Source organism: Engystomops pustulosus, chromosome 3 (assembly GCF_040894005.1).
Source record: "Engystomops pustulosus chromosome 3, aEngPut4.maternal, whole genome shotgun sequence".
NCBI classification, from domain to species: Eukaryota; Metazoa; Chordata; class Amphibia; order Anura; family Leptodactylidae; genus Engystomops; species Engystomops pustulosus.
The window spans coordinates 182918306-182936502 of NC_092413.1; the positions used below are offsets into that span (position 1 = coordinate 182918306).

The 18197-nt window shown below is 41.7% G+C and overlaps 1 protein-coding gene across 2 annotated transcripts; it reads left to right on the forward strand.

The window, feature by feature from the left end:
* The first annotated feature begins 10656 nt into the window (after nucleotides 1–10656).
* Nucleotides 10657–15516, forward strand: KCNE4 (potassium voltage-gated channel subfamily E regulatory subunit 4). 2 transcript variants are annotated; one of them, XM_072143147.1, is made up of 3 exons: nucleotides 10657–10815; nucleotides 13478–14016; nucleotides 14765–15516. In XM_072143147.1, exon 2 carries the CDS (start codon nucleotides 13508–13510, stop codon nucleotides 13994–13996), a length of 489 nt encoding a protein of 162 aa, XP_071999248.1. In that variant the 5' UTR covers nucleotides 10657–10815; nucleotides 13478–13507; the 3' UTR covers nucleotides 13997–14016; nucleotides 14765–15516. The 2 variants fall into 2 exon arrangements, with proteins under 2 accessions (XP_071999248.1, XP_071999247.1); XM_072143146.1 differs by having other exon boundaries at nucleotides 13478–15516.
* Nucleotides 15517–18197: the final 2681 nt, after the last annotated feature.

Genomic DNA, 18197 nt, shown 5'->3' on the forward strand with positions numbered 1-18197 from the left:
ATGAAGGGAGGAGGTGGGGTATATAGACTGGATACTGCATGACTGGAACAGAGGACATCAATAAAAAAATCTTTTTTAGAAGAATGCTTGCTCTAATCCAATTGATTCTCTCTAAATGGGTCATCCTATCTTAATTGTAAAGGCATGTCTAAGCTTTGAACCTTAATTTTTGATTAACTGTATACTATCAGTATACTATAGATTTGTGTTGTCTGCTCCCTATTCCTGAGGTTTCTAGCTGAGGTGCGTTTTAGTATTGATGAAGGCATAGAAGACTTTTAACACAATTAGGTAGGGGACAACTAGTTGACGTTGTATTTCTGCGCCAAAGTGGTAAATGTGAAGAAGACAAGACAATACAAACAGAGAAGACTAGTCTCCCGAGCCAGGTCAGAACCAAGAAGAAGGATAGTACAAAAAAACAGGATATCATGAAGTGATTGCACCAGAACTCTGAAATCAAGAGAAGACATAACAGCAAGGGAATAATTTGAGTGGAAAATCAATAACAGCGGGTTATCTATTGATCAACCGTTGCATAGCTGTAGGAGACTGACGGGTGTGGTTCAAATTTAATCAGACTGTCAGAGAATAAAATATGCCATATTGCACTCTAACCAAAAAACAGTACATATCATTGTATCCCCTGCTGTAACTTACAGACAGAGGATGACCGAGGCATAGATAATACTATGGATATTAGCCATTTTTGCTACTGGTAAAGGGCACTGCTTCCAAGAATTGGGAATGCCCTAAGTATATTTGCCCCGTTGCAGGGGCATATCTTGAGGGGGTGCAAGGGTTGCGGTCGCACCCGGGCCCAAGAGGTTTAGGGGGCCCTTATGGTGTCACTTTCCCATATGAGAAGACTATTACTGTAAACCGTACATTATAGTCGGGGGCCTGGCACAGACTTTGCACTGGGGCCCATCAGCTTCTAGTTAAGCCACTGCCCCATTGTGTATATTGTAAGAAGCTATTGCTTGGTTTTCTGTCACCTAGGACAAAGACCCACTTTACTGTCCTCATCCTAAATACTGTGTCCCACACAGAGGCAAATGTTGGCACCTCCTATGGCAGTGATGGCGAACCTTTTAGATAGAGAGTGCCCAAACTATAACCAAAACCCACTTTTATGTCGCAAAGTGCCAACATGACAATTTGAGTAGTAACCTATTGATCTCTGCTGTATCACAAGTTTCAATCATATTGGTGTCCTGAGGACACCAATACAATAGAAAGCAGGAGACATTTGAATTGTAGCTTCCCTCCAGGGTCCCCTGAATAGGAAGAATCAGGGGACCCAAAGCAGTAGCTCCAACGATCCATCTCTGTTCACACCTTCTCGCATCCTCCTGTAGGCCTGGCAGCCAAGTAGAGGTCACTTTAAAATAGCACTGAGCGTGGCGTGTCCTACGCTGTCTTGGACTGCAGGAGGAAGCCTTGAGTCTTATCTTGTAAATTCTGTGCTGGGTGCCCACAGAAAGGCCCCAGAGTGCCACCTCTGGCACCCGTGCCATAGGTTCGCCACCACTGTCCTATGGTGACCAGCTCCTGGAGTGCTTGCCCTGGTTGCTCCTGCATCTGTAGCTATATCCCTGCTATACAGGACCACAAAATAACTTGTCCCTAACATATTATGTGGCATACATAGTGGGCAGGAGAAAGCAGCAGCCCCAAAGCCTGTGGAGTCTTGATGTATAATATGAATGGTCTGTCAATATCTGCAAGAACAATCGCAGCACATATGCCAACCTGTCTCTTCAGAGAGTCCTTTTGGCTGTACTTGGGTGGTGTGTACTTGCATAGCTTTAAAGATTACTAGTGTCCTACATAGGCTGCTCATTACGTGCTCATTAAGGGATGGGGGCTGTGTTTTACAAGCATTTACGGTTTTCATTGCCGAAGGGAAGAGGGCACCCGAGTGCTTCCACAGACTTTAATATATTCATGCCCAACCCCTCCTCCCTGTGCTGCTAACCTCCTGCCACCGGCCGGGGAACTAGGGTACGGTCAGTGAAGTCAGAGTGTCGGGCATGGAGAGAGCGGGTGTGTGGTCTCTTACAGTTCCCCAGCCGGTGAGGCTTGCAGCAGGAGCGTGCATAAATTAAAGTCTGTGGAAGCCAAGAGACGTTTGGGCTCTGTCTGCCTGAGCACCTCTGGCACCTTTACAAAGTTATTATTTCGGCAATAAAAACACCATAATGCATCATGTAAAACACAGTCCCCCCATCCCCTAGACGTAACAAGCAGCCTATTTAGGACACTCTACCACCAGTAATCTGGAGGAAGATGTCCTTTAAACATCTTTACTTTTGTGTATGGAAAAGTGTAAATAGGCGTTTTTCAATATACTCGTAGAGAAATCTCCAAAAGAAATACCATATAAACTCGAGTATAACCCAAACTCGGCTAATACTCTGGTAAAAAATATATATGTTTTACCAGTTTTTTGTGGTAAACTTAGGGGCCTCGGCTTATACTTGGGTCAGCTTATACTCGAGTATATACAGTAGGTTTTGCCATGTCTTTTTGATGGCTCTGTTTCGAACCTTTCATTGAGAACCAGAAACTTTTAGTACTGTCACTTATTCCTTGTGAGATTTTTGAGATCTTAAAGTGATATGTGGAAACATGTCAATTCTAGTTATATAGAAGAACCCTGTTTATGCATGGTTAGGCTTCAGCAAATATATGAGAAGCGGCACTGGCCCAATATACAGGGATATTATCCCGTCTTCCTTACTGCCGCTTAATTAGACATTAAATATTTGTGACTCAAGAAGACGTCTGTGTATACTTGGAGGATCAGTCATCCGGCACCTTAACATCAGCACGATAAGGAGAAGTGTGTATTGTTCTAGCTGCCTCTTGTCTGGACTCATCTGTTCTTTTGTGTTGAAAACAGCTCACATTTTCCATGACAGCGGTTGTATTCCTTAAGATATAGCCAGATATAAATAAAGAGGGAGCCTGGGTCTGTTCCACAGCTATAATACTCTAGTGTGAAGCGTCAGATTTCCAAACCGCCAAATTACTGGAAATTTAGCAAAAATTAAACAAACTTTTGCTTATCATTTATAATATTATTACGTCAAAAACCCAGCAGCTGGTGAAATGTACTCATAGAGCTACACAAAATACTTCTGCCAGGGCCAAGACGTGTCAGCTCCTGGCCACGCTCAATACTGTTGCAATTTTGGACATTACTTAGGTAATGCAGATATTCTTTATTTTCACATAACTGACAGGTTCCCAAATAATATGTGACTTCCATTCTTTCGAACAAAATGAAAGATCTTACAGTACAGTGTTCATTGAATGAACCTTAATCCTTTATTGAAGTAGGATAAAATAGAGGAAAAGAATTGATGCCTTTCTAGCTTTCCTATACAGTGGATTGCAAAAGTATGAAAACCCTTTCAACGTTTCCTCATTGTTAAAATTTACAGCCACAAACTTAAATGTTAATTTAAAAAATGCGATGTGCAGATGTATTCATCCCCTTTACTCTGATACCCTTAGATAACATACAGTGAGTCAAATTGGCTTTAGAAATAACTTATTTTGTAAAGGCCCATAGGTTCGTTAGAGAACATTAGTGAACAAATTGCAGCATAAAAACCAAGAAACACACTAGACAGCTGAGGGATAAAATTTTGGCATATTTTACTGTAGAATCTGTATTTAAAAAAATATTCCAAGCTCTGAACATTTCATCCGAAGACAGGCTACTATTAGAAAAAACTATTCGTTTTTTACTTTGCTATTCTGGCCTTTATGGGAGATTGGCAAGAAGAAAGCAAGCCATGAGAAGTCCTATTTGGAGTTTGTAGAGTACACATCAAACTTATGAAAGAGACCAAAATTTATTTTTTTTGTCCTTAAAGGGGTTATCCGGGTTTAAAAATTTTTTATGGCTGGGGTGGGCTAGTTAAACATAATAAACATGGACTTACCTCCTCCGGCGCCGCTGATGTCCCGCGCCGCGGTCCCTTCGATCCGTGCCCCTGTTTGTTTACAGGGGCACGGAAGCCGCGCACAGGGAGCTTACGGTCCGCGATGTGGACGGCTCCTCCCATCCGTCCCTATCTCTCAGCGTTGTAAGCGCTGGGAGATGGTGCGCATGGGAGCTCCCGGCCGGCCGGAAGCTCCCTGTGCGCCGGTGTAATGAAACCTGCGCACAGAGAAGACCGGCCGCAGCGCGGGACATCGGCAGCACCGGAGGAGGTAAGTACATGTTTATTGTGTTTAAATAGCCCTCCCCAGCCCGGCCAGAAGAAATTTTTTAAACCCGGATAACCCCTTTAAAGGGGTATTCTGGGACTGTGAACATCTGATACAAAAACCCATAATGCTATAAATAAATGAATATAACAAAACGCAATGTCATTAGTCATAAAATGGAGCTTATGTTGTTTGATTTCATGATTAACAAAATGTTATTGGCTTTTCAAAGTAGGTAGAGTTATCACCAAGATGGCTGCCACTGGAAACTACAAGTCCCATGTTCCACAATTCTCTTTTAAAGCTCCTCCCCCTTATGCTCTGCTCCCAGTGATGATCTAACAGACCTTCTTGCTCTGTTACCATAGTATTGATGTGTAACTGCCATCTGTCAGGGTCAGAGGTAGATGGACCCACTGAACCACCATAAATGATGACCTAAGCCGACACCTGGGAGCGGAGTCTAAGTGCCACCTGGTATTCACCAGAGCCTGCTGCAAAACAGCGGGTTGGACTTGCTGTGGCGGGATACCACTAGGTTGCTCAACAGGCGCGACTTTGCTCTCGGTGGTGGCCAAGGTACAACATCGTCAGGCAGATGGTCAGGACAGGCGGCACAGGATCGGAGTCGGGGACAAAGCAGAAGGTCAAGATAGGTCAGGAACGGAAACAGAGGTCACTATAAACACAAGGTACAGCATTCTCAGAGGCACAAAGATTTGTCAGGGGGCACAAGAAAAGGCCAGCTATTTATTAGGCCAGCGCCAATCATCAGTGGGCTGGCAATTTTACAGAGCCTGTGTGCATGCCCTAGGAGGCGGGGACGCACGCGCCGGAGCACTGGGGCCGTCTCTGGAGCAAGGGAAGGTGAGTGAGCCTGCGGCTGGGCTGCTGAGGCACATATGTGCGTTGGTGACTCGAGACAAGGGTCGCAGGAGCACCTGTGACACCATCACTGCACATTACCTCACTGAGAAGACGTCTCACCACAACACTGCAACCAACCACCAACTACAGCCAATTATAGTGGTGAAAATAAGGCCATGTGCAGGACATGTGATGTGGACATGTGACCAGCGGCCACCTTCTGTCCTGTGTCTGCTCCACGCAGAGAAAATCAACAGACTGATTAAAGGGCCAGTAGCATTTTAAGTCTTCATTACACTGTATGTCTACAGCATATTACTGTTAAGGGGAGCAAAATTTTAAATATATTAGTACCCATTAGTATATGAATTATGCTGATTCCTGGAATACCCCTTTCATTCCAAACAGTATATAGGACATTCATTATGCTTGTTTTCTGAAAGCACAAGAATATCCACTTCCTCAGTTTTCGAGCTTCTTCAAATGCATGCCACTTTGAGCACGTCGGGGCAGGGAGTGTGGAGGGCAAAGGGAGGGCAGGGGCATGAACGCCTAGCCCCCCACATTTACTTTAGCCTCCACTGGAAAAAAACTCCTCTAGTTCTGATCTGATCTACAGGTCAGAACTGTCGGAGTTTGTGCCCTTTTCCACTAAGAGGCCAGAGCCTTTGATTTGTAAAGCAATATGGAATGTGATGACGCTATATAAAGATTATTACCATTGCGATACAATTACCGGAACACCACCAGACTGGTGTTTAAAACATCGGTCCCCCCAATGTGTGCTGGAAAGCCAACATAGCACATCACCCTGACCACACCATCTCCACCGTTAAGCAGGGTGGGGGGCATCATGCTGGGGGACTGCTTTGACTGATTGGAAGATGGAAAGAACTAAATACAGGATGATTCTGGAGGAAAACCTGTTAGAGGCTTTCACCCGGTGAAAGTCAAAAATAAATGTGTGGCTTGACTTGAAAATTCATCATCTTTGAACTGAGCTAGACATAAGCTATAAAGAAGAATGGGAAAAAAATCCAGCCTCTGGATGTGCAAAGCTGGTAGAGACATACCCCCACTTACCTGTAGCTATCATTGCAACTAAAGGTGGTCCTACAAAGTTTTGACTGACAGGCTGAATACAAATGCACGCCACTCTTTTATTTTTTTAATTTGCAAAAGCGTGTCATACTATAATTTTCTTTACACTTCACAGATACTTTGTGTTGCTCTTTTACATAAAATATTACTACAGGCAGTCCCCTGGTTACATACAAGATGGGTTCTGTAGCTTTGTTCTTAAGTTGAGTTTGTATGTAAGTCGGAACTGTATACTTTATCATTGTAACCCCAGCCAAATTTTTTTTTGGTCTCCGTGACAATTGGATTTTCAAAATGTTGTATGTCATCAGAACCAGGATTAACAATAAGCTTCATGACAGACACCTGTGATAGATGTTATGGCTGATCATTGTAGTAAGGCTAAAGTACAGTAAATTACCAATTACCAGAGGTCCGTTTGTAACTAGGGGTTGTCTGTAAGTTGGGTGTTCTTAAGTAGGGGACCACCTGTACAATTATTATAAGGTTGTGGCTGTCACATTTAAAAATTAGGAAAAGTTCAAGGGGTATGAATACTTCTGCACTGTATGTCTACTTTAAGCTCTGGATGAAAATATTAATTGATGAGTAACAATGGTTGGCTGATTGTCCACATTCAATGTTTGAAAATTGAATAACTGAAAAATACATGAGATCATTGGGGAGTTCTCAGCAGACATCCTCACTGTTACCAGGTTGTAGTAGCAAAACACCATAGTGTTGAAATCTGAAGGAAGGAAAGCAAAGTTAGAGAAAACTTGGTGGGAAACTTATACTATGTACTTAAGAATCGTGACCTGTGAACACAAATGGTACGTGCTGATTCATTTCACTTGAGCAGATGGATAAGGTCCAGCTATAATGTGTTAGTTGGACAGAATCCATAAAGATGATGATTATGCTGGGAAGCATGCCTTAGTAGATAAGGTTTCACAAACGTGTACCATCAAAACGTCTTCCTTCAAAAAGATATAAAATTAAAAATATCAGTTTAAAGGGGTTCCTATATCTTTTGATGATGAGACACCACCATCATCTGAGAAGTTGCCTGTTTAAAATGTTGCCTTGTCCTTGAGTGTGTATGGTTCTGTCAGCATCTACACCAATGATCTTTCTGATGTGGAGGCTCAACCACTAATCCATCCACCTCTAGTTTTCATGGTCTTCTGTACGCTGAAATGCTAAAATTCTGATAAACAGAACTATTAGCAGAACTATTACACGGGCGTGGGAAAAAAATGATAAAGTCTCTAAACGCCTCCAACTCCATCTTAAAAAGCACAGGGACCAAAATGTTCACTTTTTAAAAAATAAATTAAAATTCACTTATCTCCTCGGTAGCATGGCTGACAATCAGTGAGTGCACGGATGTACTGCTGTAACATCTGTGCCTGTTCAGACTTCATCGCAATCCTGTCCGGGAATTGTGGCTGCGCATTCCCTAATGAGTGTATTTTGTTTCATTCTGTCCTTGCTAGTCTGAACACCTGTGTATTCCTTTCCTAACAGCCTTAAATGATGTCCAACATATCCCTCTGTCTTCTGTGGAGTTTGCTTTGGTTTGCAATCTGCTGTGATGGTTAGAATCTCCTTCCACTCACATTCTACCCTTTCACTGAACTGAGCCTGGTGTCATCTGGAACGATTCAGACTATTGCTCCTGCTTGCTGTAGATTTATTCTGAGCTGGTGTGTTCATCTTGACTTCTGTATTTTGGTATATTTGACTCTGCCTTGTTTACTGACTTTTCGTTTTTTCGTATCTTGTTGACTTCTCCTTGTTGTTTCTATTTTCTGGTCTTTGTCTCCGTGTTTGCACTTTGGTGTAGGAAGGGAATGTCAACCAGTTGTCACCTGCTGTTTATGGTAGACTGGGAATTTAGTCAGGGGTTTTAGTCTTAGGGCTCACTGTCATTGTCTGTCCTTCTAGACTGTTCCATAAACCTGCATAACAACTGCTGAACCCGATAGTCAAGTTCTGTGTATTTGCAGTTCCTGTTCAATAATCATCAGAAATACAGATGGCTCACATTGGGTTTTCTTATTCTCATTCATTATAGACTTGCTTTATGTGATTTTCTCACTGTTTGAGTAAAGTCTTCTATTTAATTAACCATGTTCTAACCATGAATGTATGTAGACCTTGTTTAATTAATTAAGTTGATGAATTGATTTTCCATATAGTAACATGTTTGGCATTTATGGATCATAAAGTGCAAGTTGTTTTTTAAATTCAGAAAAGCTACTTTAAGTTGTTACCCTGAGCAAGACATTATTCTGTGATCCTTATCTGTAATGTTATATATACAGTATATATTACAGCAGAATGTCCCTTCTCTTCTCTGAAGCTGGAGTCCACAGTAATCTACACAGAGCTGCTGTTTAGTAATGGACATTACAGTTGTAACTTTTCTTCCTCGTAGACTCAAATTTCTGGCACAAAATTGGTCCCAAAATGTCTAATATTTAATTCTAGGCACCCAATACTATTTCTTATTACAGGCAGTCCCCGGGTTACATAAAAGATAGGGTCCGGAGGTTTGTTCTTAAGTTGAATTTGTATGTAAATCAAAACTTTTTTTCTTTTGCCCCAGTGACAATTGGAGTTTCAAAATTTTTGCTGTAATTGGACCAAGACTTATCAATAAAGCTTCATTACAGACACCTTACAGCTGATCATTGCAGTCTGGGACTATAGTAACATCCAGAGAGCTTCACCAGAGGTCACAGTGGGCAGAGGGGTCCATCTGTTACTAGGGGTTGTCTGTAAGTCAGGTATCCTTAAGTAGGGGACCACCTGTATATAAAAATAGCCCCGACAACCCCGGGTCCAGACGTGTGCAAATGTGAGTTGAATAGGAAAAAGTCTGACTACGATAGGGTATAACATTTCATTAAAAACAATGTTCCTTTACCTATCACTTAGTAAAAGCATACCCAACTTGATAGGGAGAACACACACCGGGCAAGCAAGACAGCATATCGTCCTAGAATTTCAGAAATAATTCCTTAAAGGGAACCTGTCATTCAGAACCCTTTTTCTGGCTCCCCCCTGTCCCCATAGAGAATAGTGTACATATTACCAAAGTGTTTTTATGGTAAAACTGTCTTTTAGTGAAAAAAAAAAATACGTTGGAATTGTTACTGTTGAACTTTGGCCTATTACATATGCCGAGATTATATTTCCAATTAAAAATTAATAATGAATCATCTTTTCTAGAACTACTTTAAGTTCTGCCTTTGTTATTTCTCCTATAAATTTATGAATAAATTGCTTGGGTAAGTACCAGTAAGGACATGGCCATGCACACTCTTAGGCCCAGTTCACACCTGCGCCTGGGCTTTCTGTCACAGTGTCCTTTGCATTAGTGATTGTGAGCCAAAACCATATGTGGAGGCCACATAGAGATAAGGTATGATTGAAAGACTTGCTCTGTGTTTTTGGAAATCAACTGGGAATGTCTCAACAAAATGCTGCCAACAGATTGTAACGCTTCATGGAGGTAGTAGACTCGCTTTAAAGGGGATTGGACAATAGGTGATAACATGACCAGTGCCATGAATTAATAATAATAATAACTCTTTATTTATATAGGGCACACAGATTACGCAGCGCTGCACAAAGCATGACAAATTGGTCCCTGTCCCCATGGGGCTCACAATCTAAACAAACTAACAGTATGTTTTGGATTGTGGGAGGAAACCAGACTACCCAGAGGAAACCCACGCAAACACGGAGAGAACATACAAACTCTTTGCAGATGTTGACCCAGGACCAAGACTGTAAGCTCTTATGAATAGGGGCCTCTTCCCAAATGTATTAAATTGCAAAAATTTGCTGGTTATGATAAAGTCACACATTTTTTAGGATTTTGTACTTCATATTCTTGAATAGGTTTAAATGCAATCTTCTTCAATAAAAAAATTCCAGTTTGACAAGTAGGTTGCCGAAACAAATTTTCACACAAATATGTAAAATACACCCCATAAAATACACTCACCATCCCAATATTAGGTTGTATATACAACTTATACTAACTACAACCTCCATAAGACCCCCACTAGAGGGAGATGCTTGCATTAGGCTGCCCCTTAAGCTTCTGTGCATTGCTGCTTTTTTTTTTACTTTTAGGCAAGAAACAACTTTTATGTCAGAGTTTTTATTGTTTATATTTGGTGGTTTAGGGTACAGGAGAGTTAATATCGCAGCGTCAGTAAAGCATGTCCAGTTTATAGTCTACTCGTGACCCGTGACTCAATCCGAAAGTGTTCCATGATTGAAGTCGTTACTGTCAGCAGCCGTAGATGTGAGGATAACCCTTCGTCATTTGTTTTTGGCTTCATTTACTTTGCTAATTTTAATCAGAGCTAGAAGTCTTCCATCCATCTCCTTCTCCTGGATTCTCCCCCCTTGTGGCTGTCATAAGTTCAGTAGGATGTTCTGCATGTCTTCAAGCCTCCACCCTCCCCCTCCTACATCATGTCACGCAGACGTCCACGGCTGCCTATATATGACCCTGCCGTGCACAGAGTTGCCAGAACATCAGTTGGACACCAATTTCAGCTTTAGAGAACAAGAACTGCAGATCTTACTGAATTTACCGCCAAGTGCTTCTTACACGTAAGTCTACATCAAACAATATCCCTTACAATGTATCTATCTTACTAGTAGCCTCACCAGAAGTAAGTTTTGTGTCATTTTGAACGATACTAAATTATAGTACACCAGAAGCTGTAACAATGAGACATCACATTGTATATGAAGTCACAATCATTATCTAGGTCTCAAACTTTTATGCACGTAGCGCCATATACCATAGTACAAGAAGCGTCTGAGGTCAAATTGTTCTAGACCAATCAGAGCTCAGATTTCATTTTATAAAATGCTGTTGGAAAATAATAACGGAACTCTGATTGGTTGCCATGAAGAACTAGAAGAGTTTTACTCTTAAACACTCTAGATAAATCACTTCTAAACATCTTTATTAAACTAATTTTTTTATAAGAATATGTACACAGTAATAGAAAGATTATAAGTGCATATAATTTAGTAATTCGGACTGCTTACTGACTAAGGATTGACAAGTGACAAGTGTTCTGCCGTATAATACACCATTTCAGGCGGTCCCCGACTTAAGGACAACCAACTTACAGACGTGACCATTGTGACCTCTGGGAAAGATCTCTGGATGCTTTACTTTAGTCCCCGGCTGCAATGATCAGCTGTAAGGTGTCTGTAATGAAGCTTTATTGATTATCCTTGTTCCCATGACAGCACAAAATTTGGAAAATCCAATAGTCAAGGGGACAAAAAAAGGTCTGAAGTTACAATTATAAAATATACCTGTTCCGACTTACATTCTTATTCAGCTTAAAGGACATCTACCACTAGGATCAAGGATTATAAACCAAGGTCACTGACATACTCGTGTGTGCCCCCTCGAGCAGGATCCACTCTTCATTGAGTTTTCTATGCCTTTTTTTTTTTTAAAGGTTTTAAACATTATGCAAATAGGCCAGAGGGGCTCCAGGGTCCATTAACACCTATCATTTGCATCATTTTAAAAACCTTTTTTAAGAATCTACAAGAGGAGCAGATCCTGCCAGAGGGGGCGCACACCAGTATGTCAGTGTGCTTGGTTTATAATCCTTCATCCTGGTGGTAGATGTGCTTTAAGCACAAACCTATCTTGAATGTAACCTGGGGACTGCCAGAATACAGGCAATGTTAAGAGAGGCCATCTCAGGGTTGATTTACTATAGCAATCTCATAATGATAGAAAGCACAGAATGTGATTTATAAAACATATCAGATCATTTGAAGTTCACTATTGCATCATATCAAAAACTAGTTTTCCATATCAGAATTCTAAATTGTGGTCCTCATATGGGGGCAATAATGGGGCACCGGGGCTTTCATGTCTTGCCTTCTGATCAGTATAAAGTGATCCAGTGTGACACTTTCTTATCGGGCTTAGGAACAATACAGTACTCAGGGACACCTTAGGATGAGCTGGACAACAATATGGTGCATTGTAGAAATGGCAACATTCTTTTTTGTGTAAGGGAAAATGGTTTATTTGTTGAACTTTTCTGCACTTTTAGAAATTATACTTCATTATGGGGTTAGAGATCATCCTATCCTATTCACATTATATTCAAGCTCAGCATCCAGATCTTTTTTTATTTAGTATAAAGATGATCTTAGAACATGCCAGATTAGTTCTACTTACTGTATTTTATTAAAATTGTCCCAGCTTGATGCAGCGGCTCATACACTGGGGAGTCACTGTACTGCTTACTAACCACATTCACCACTTCCTATGGGGAAAAAATTCCAGGAACATCAATGGGAACAATTTATTCTGCAAATTGGGATGTACAGGACATGAAGTATTAAACAAAGGGCAAACCTGAACTATGTGCAGAGTATTCAGTCATAAAGAATCTTACATTGATACTGTTGCTATATGGGTCTTCTCATGAGGTGGCTGTTATTTATAGACTATGAACAATGCAAAATTTTAGAGCTGCCATTTTCTATCACCCTTTGTATTTTAGTGCATTTTGATCCTCTCCCATACAAGGAGTAATATTTTAACCCTATAATTGTAGGACTTTAACTTGTCATCTTGTATAATATTTCAGAAACAATACATAGGGAACATAAACCAAGTGAAAAAAAACCTGTGCAAAGATGACAATGTCCATTATGATTCACTTGTATTCTCATAACAAGTTAGATACAGGGGCAAATTTACTTACCCGATTCACTAACATTGTGCGTCCGGGTTCCTGCATGTGTCGTTGCTGCGCCGAGGTCTGCCGGAGTTCACTTGCTTCTTCCTGGTGCATGTGAGTGCTTGGTCTTGCGACACAATTCCTTTTATAAATTCTGCGGTTTGACCAAATCTGTCGGGTTGTCCGACGGCCATGCCCCTTGATTTCTGTCGTGTGCAAATCGGCGCCGATGCGCCAAAATACGATCATGTGTGCCATAATCCAGGGGCAATTCGGCGCAAAACGGAAATATTCAGGAAACCTAAAGAAAATGCGGCGTTCGGACACTTAGTAAATGAGCAACACTGTATCTATGCCATTTATAGTCTGGGATAAAACCCATTCAGTTTTTGGTTATCTAGAGAAGGAGGCAACTTTCTAGTTCATTCTATGACTTCATTGGAAAGTCCTTCCATTTTACAGTGGATATAAGTTTGTTATACATTTGAGGTTTCTTGCGTTGCATGTTGTTTTGTTAACAAGATATTTTTATCTTTTTGCAGATCTAGCAGATAGACTGAACCTCTGCTTCAATGTTGAGGATGGAAGAAATGGCTAATGGGACCATGACGAGCCAAGACTTCAGCTCGTATCAGGAACCACCAAGCCAAGTAAACAATGGGAAGGATAACAATGAGTATCTCTACATTCTGATTGTCATGTCCTTCTATGGAATATTCCTGACGGGCATCATGCTGGTCTACATGCGATCAAAAAAGAGGGAGAAAGAATCCAAACTACTTCTGCTCTATCAGGATGAGGAGAAGCTGTGGACAGAGATTAGAAAAAGTACCTCTTCCCTCTCTGTAGCCAAGCCTCCCCAGCAGAGCACCATGCTCACCATCCTGCAGGACAGTTTTGTGCCAAGCCGTTTCTGTACTGACTACAATATAGTAGACAGCAGCCTGAGCTCTGAATCTTCCTCCTCTGAGATACACTTCACCATCCAAGAAGAAGCCACTGAAGGACTTGTCCAAGAAAAGGAAGATGAAGGAAAACCTGACACAACACAGATTTCCTAGCGCTGAACTGAAGAGACAATGTAAGCTCAGGAATCTAGAGGATCTCTGCTTATGGGATCTTGTACTTAGGGTCCAGTTACCTGACAAGCCCCATATAGGGGAAGGCAGAATATATGTTATAGATGGGGCAAGTATTGATGGACTGCTGTGTCTTCCTTTCAAAAGGTATCGTAGGCCTTAGCATTGCCATTGGCCCTAAAAGCAAAGAAAGAGCTGGTCCTGTAGGTTGACAGTCTATAGTTTGCAATGATGAAAACTGATGGTGATGACAAGCATAACCAAGTGATGGTATTACCCCCATGTGCTAGTATATGATGTTGCTACAAGAGACCAGACATTGCTATAGACTGTAGATTAGATGTCAGGGTATTAAAGGATAACCATTATATTCCATGACTCTAAATGAAGATACAGGGTTGTATATTCACTAGTGTTATATAAATTCAATTCACTTTTACTGATACATCTGTAAGGATCCTAAATATATTCTCATGTACAGCACTTTTTGGTAAATGTTTCTATATTTGCTAGTATCTGAATATTTCTGACCACTTCAGTGTTGTAGTAAAGTCCTCCTGTTTTTAAGGGTTTTGATAACTGGACCCCATAACATTAACACATCACCTAGTACTAAGATAATTCATTAATGTCAATCCTTGACGTAGGAAGGGTTCATTTCACATAACATTGAGTACTGTACTATCTAGGAACTATACTTGAACGATGTCGATTTTTATTCATTTATTCTTATTTAATACATTTTTCTAGTGATCTGTAGGATATTGACCTGACCAAAATATCCACAGTGAAATAAATGAAGGAAGAAGAGAAAAATCCCCCGGGAAACACTAATTTCTATTGTGTCACTCTACGGCAATGATGGCCACATGTGGTCTTTGAGATGGATGGATTGCCATGATCTTTAGCTCATGGGACACCTCCCGGATAGAGTGGAGAACCTGTATGCTAAGGGATAGAGGGACCGGATTTGGGCACCAATGATCTAAAGCTTTTAAAATGTACCATGGATAAATATAAAATCTACAACAGCCATATTGAGCTATACGTAGTCAGATTGTTTAGAAGCCTCTAACCTCTAGTATTGACAATATAAACTGAACCATGTTTTAACACCTCATCCTAAAATGGCACCAGTCCTCTCCATAGATACAATGTTGGGAAAGATTTAGATATCCAATGGACAGGAGAGATGCTGTTTCTGTATCTAAATATGAACCACCCCTTGAAGAGTTGTAATACTCCAAAGTCCCATAATTACTAATAGGTAGGACGATGTGTGAAATAAAGAAGTGTGATCTACAAGAGCCACGTGATGTGACTTCATGTGAAGTATTTAATATATTTATATAGGAAGGTATATTGTAGAGAGCGGGCTCCTCTCTGTGTCACTCACTGTCTCCTGTGCTTCTATAATGTTACGCTTGGTGACACTGATTTGTAAAACAATCCTAATTTCTGTTTTGGTGGAGTGTTAATTAAAGATGGTAATTATAAGATAATACATTGACTGTGGTTTTTATTTCCTCAATTTCCATAAACATGGGCGACCCTATGGAGGTTATCACAGTGATGGTCCTTTAAAAGTGATGGTGACCTCTACATTGTATAAGCCAAATAAAATCTGTGTTTCTCAATACCCATGTGACAGCATCCAGATACTTTATACACTAGTGCCGTGGCTAGTTGGCTCCTGTGAATAGTCATGTGGACCTGGTAAACGTGACCATGATGATAAATGCACAATCTTATTCAGACACTGCTAACTCAATGAGGGCTGGGTTTAAGAGTTAGGCAGGATAAACAGCTGCCTATGGTGACCAAAGGGAACCCGTCAACAGAAATTGTGGTCGCATCATCCAGGCATCATCTTTGAAGTGGGATGTATATTGGTTGCACAAAGTCACATGTACATGAGAATTTGAGCTCTGAAGTTAACCCTTTTCCGACATTTGATGTAGTAGTACGTCACGGTCGGCAGTGACATGTCGAGTTTCTATAATGGGGTAATTTATGGAGTATTTCTATAATTTAGGCCTCTCAAAGAAACTTGAAATCTGAGCAGGTCCCTCAAAAATCTGATTTTGAGGTTTTTATGAAAATGTGAAAAATTGCACGTAACGTCCTTTCTTTTAAATCAAATCCTTTTTATTGAACAATTTTTATCATTACAGGTACAGACAAAACCCCTTTCCTACCCCTGCTTAAACATACAACCCATCCCCCAAACAGACCAGAATTGCAGCAAATGTACAGCATGTATTTCCACCTGTCCATTTGACCGTACACATTCGGTAATGACACATTAATAACAGACAGCAGTAGATTACAAAGACAGCGATAAGGGATTATAACAAACATGGACTGAGGAAAGTCCAGCAGTGTCCAGCCATGGTCCCCACATTCTTTTGAACTTAGCACTAGGTTTTCTCTTACAATAAACAGATTTTTCTAAACGGATGATATTGTTCATTTTATTTACATACATTTCTTCTGTAGGTGCTGTGGGGTTTAACCAATACATAACCAAACAACAATTTCCTGGCCTGATAAATCATTCTACAAATCCCCATGGTCATGCCCTCATCCATATCCCCCGACTCCACTAAACCTAATATGCACGTTGTGGGAACAGCCGGTAGTACTACACCAAATACTCTTGAAATCAGAGCTAGCACTCCTTTCCAGAAACGTCCAGCATTCCCACAATTAATGCATTAAATTGACTCCCACCACCCCACACTTAGGACATTTATCGTCTAACCCTCTCTTGTGCAGACAAAGTGGGGTCGGATACACTCTATGAATTAGATACAGCTGTGAGAGATGGTGTGCTACTGTCAGGCTTGCGGGATGTGGATCCGCTGGACCACTGCAGACGATGACTCGAGCCACTACCTGGGACCGGAGTCTAAGTGGTACCCGGTTTTCACCAGAGCCCGCCGCAAAGCGGGTTAGACAAGCTGCGGCGTGGTACCACCAGGTCGTTCCTCAGGCGTGACTTGTCTGCAGTGGCGGCCAAGGTTGAAGTACAGAAACAGCAGTCAAGCTCGGGGTCACAGTCCAGGCACAGGGTCAGGGCAGGCGGCAGAGATGCAACGTCAGAATCCAAACCGAGGTCAGCAACTGGAGGTCCAAGCAGAAGGGTACGGGAACACAGAACTACGACAGCAACACGGAGAGACACTGGAACACGGGAACACGGAGGTAGTCAGGCAACGCAGGAACACAGAGGGAGTCAGGCACGCAGGAGACACTAGAACGCAGGAAACACTGGAACGCAGGCAAATCGCAACAGAGCTTTCTCTAAGGCTGTGGGGCACAAAGATCCGGCAGGGCTTGCAGGAAGAGGCAGGCTTAAATAGATTTAGGCAATGTGGCCAGCGCCAATTAATGGCGCGCTGGCCCTTTAAATTTCCTAGAAGTGTCGCGCGCGCCCTGAGGCGCGGTACCGCGCGCACACGGAGCGAGGCCGGGACTCGGGGGCGGGGGAAGGTGAGAAGCGCTGGCGCGGCGCCTGCGGGGAGCGAGAGGCACGGGTGAGCCCGCGACTCGCGAGGTGGGTCGCGGGTCCACCCGTGACAGCTTCACATAGGGACAATGTAGGGGGCATGGATAACGTCTCCGACCATTGCATGGCAGAGGGATCTTCTTCCCATTTGGAACGGATAGAGAGAGGGTACTTATCCTGATGAAAGGACTAGAGTATGTTATACACCATAGATATATAACCTTTAGCGCCGTCTGTGAAGCTAATAATATCTATTAGAGGGTGACTAGCTATAGTTAGAGACATCTCTCTTTCTTGACACCTAAAATTCTAAGCTTCATAACATCCAACAAAAATGAAAGGACGCAGAAAAATCCATGCCAGCATAACGTAGGCATTCGGTAAATGTTACTTATCAAGTTATTTTGATGTAAAAAACAGCAGAAGTAGAAAACATATCACCAACATTTTTTAACTAACATAAAGTACAAAGTGTCACGAGATTCTCAAATCTACACCTGTTAGTGGATGATGCTAAGTGGAGCTCGTATTTAAAGGGATATTTTGGCCCCAAACTATTAATGACTTACGAATAGGATAGGTTACAGATGATCGGTGTTGGGGCAAGAGCCCTGTTCCCCTCATTTTATACTTTTATACTTAGTATAGTGGTAAAGGACCAGAAAAACCCTT

What these genes read in the sequence shown, in the direction of transcription:
- KCNE4 (XM_072143146.1), top strand. Translation starts at nt 13,508, where the DNA reads ATGTTGAGGATGGAAGAAATGGCTAATGGGACCATGACGAGCCAAGAC.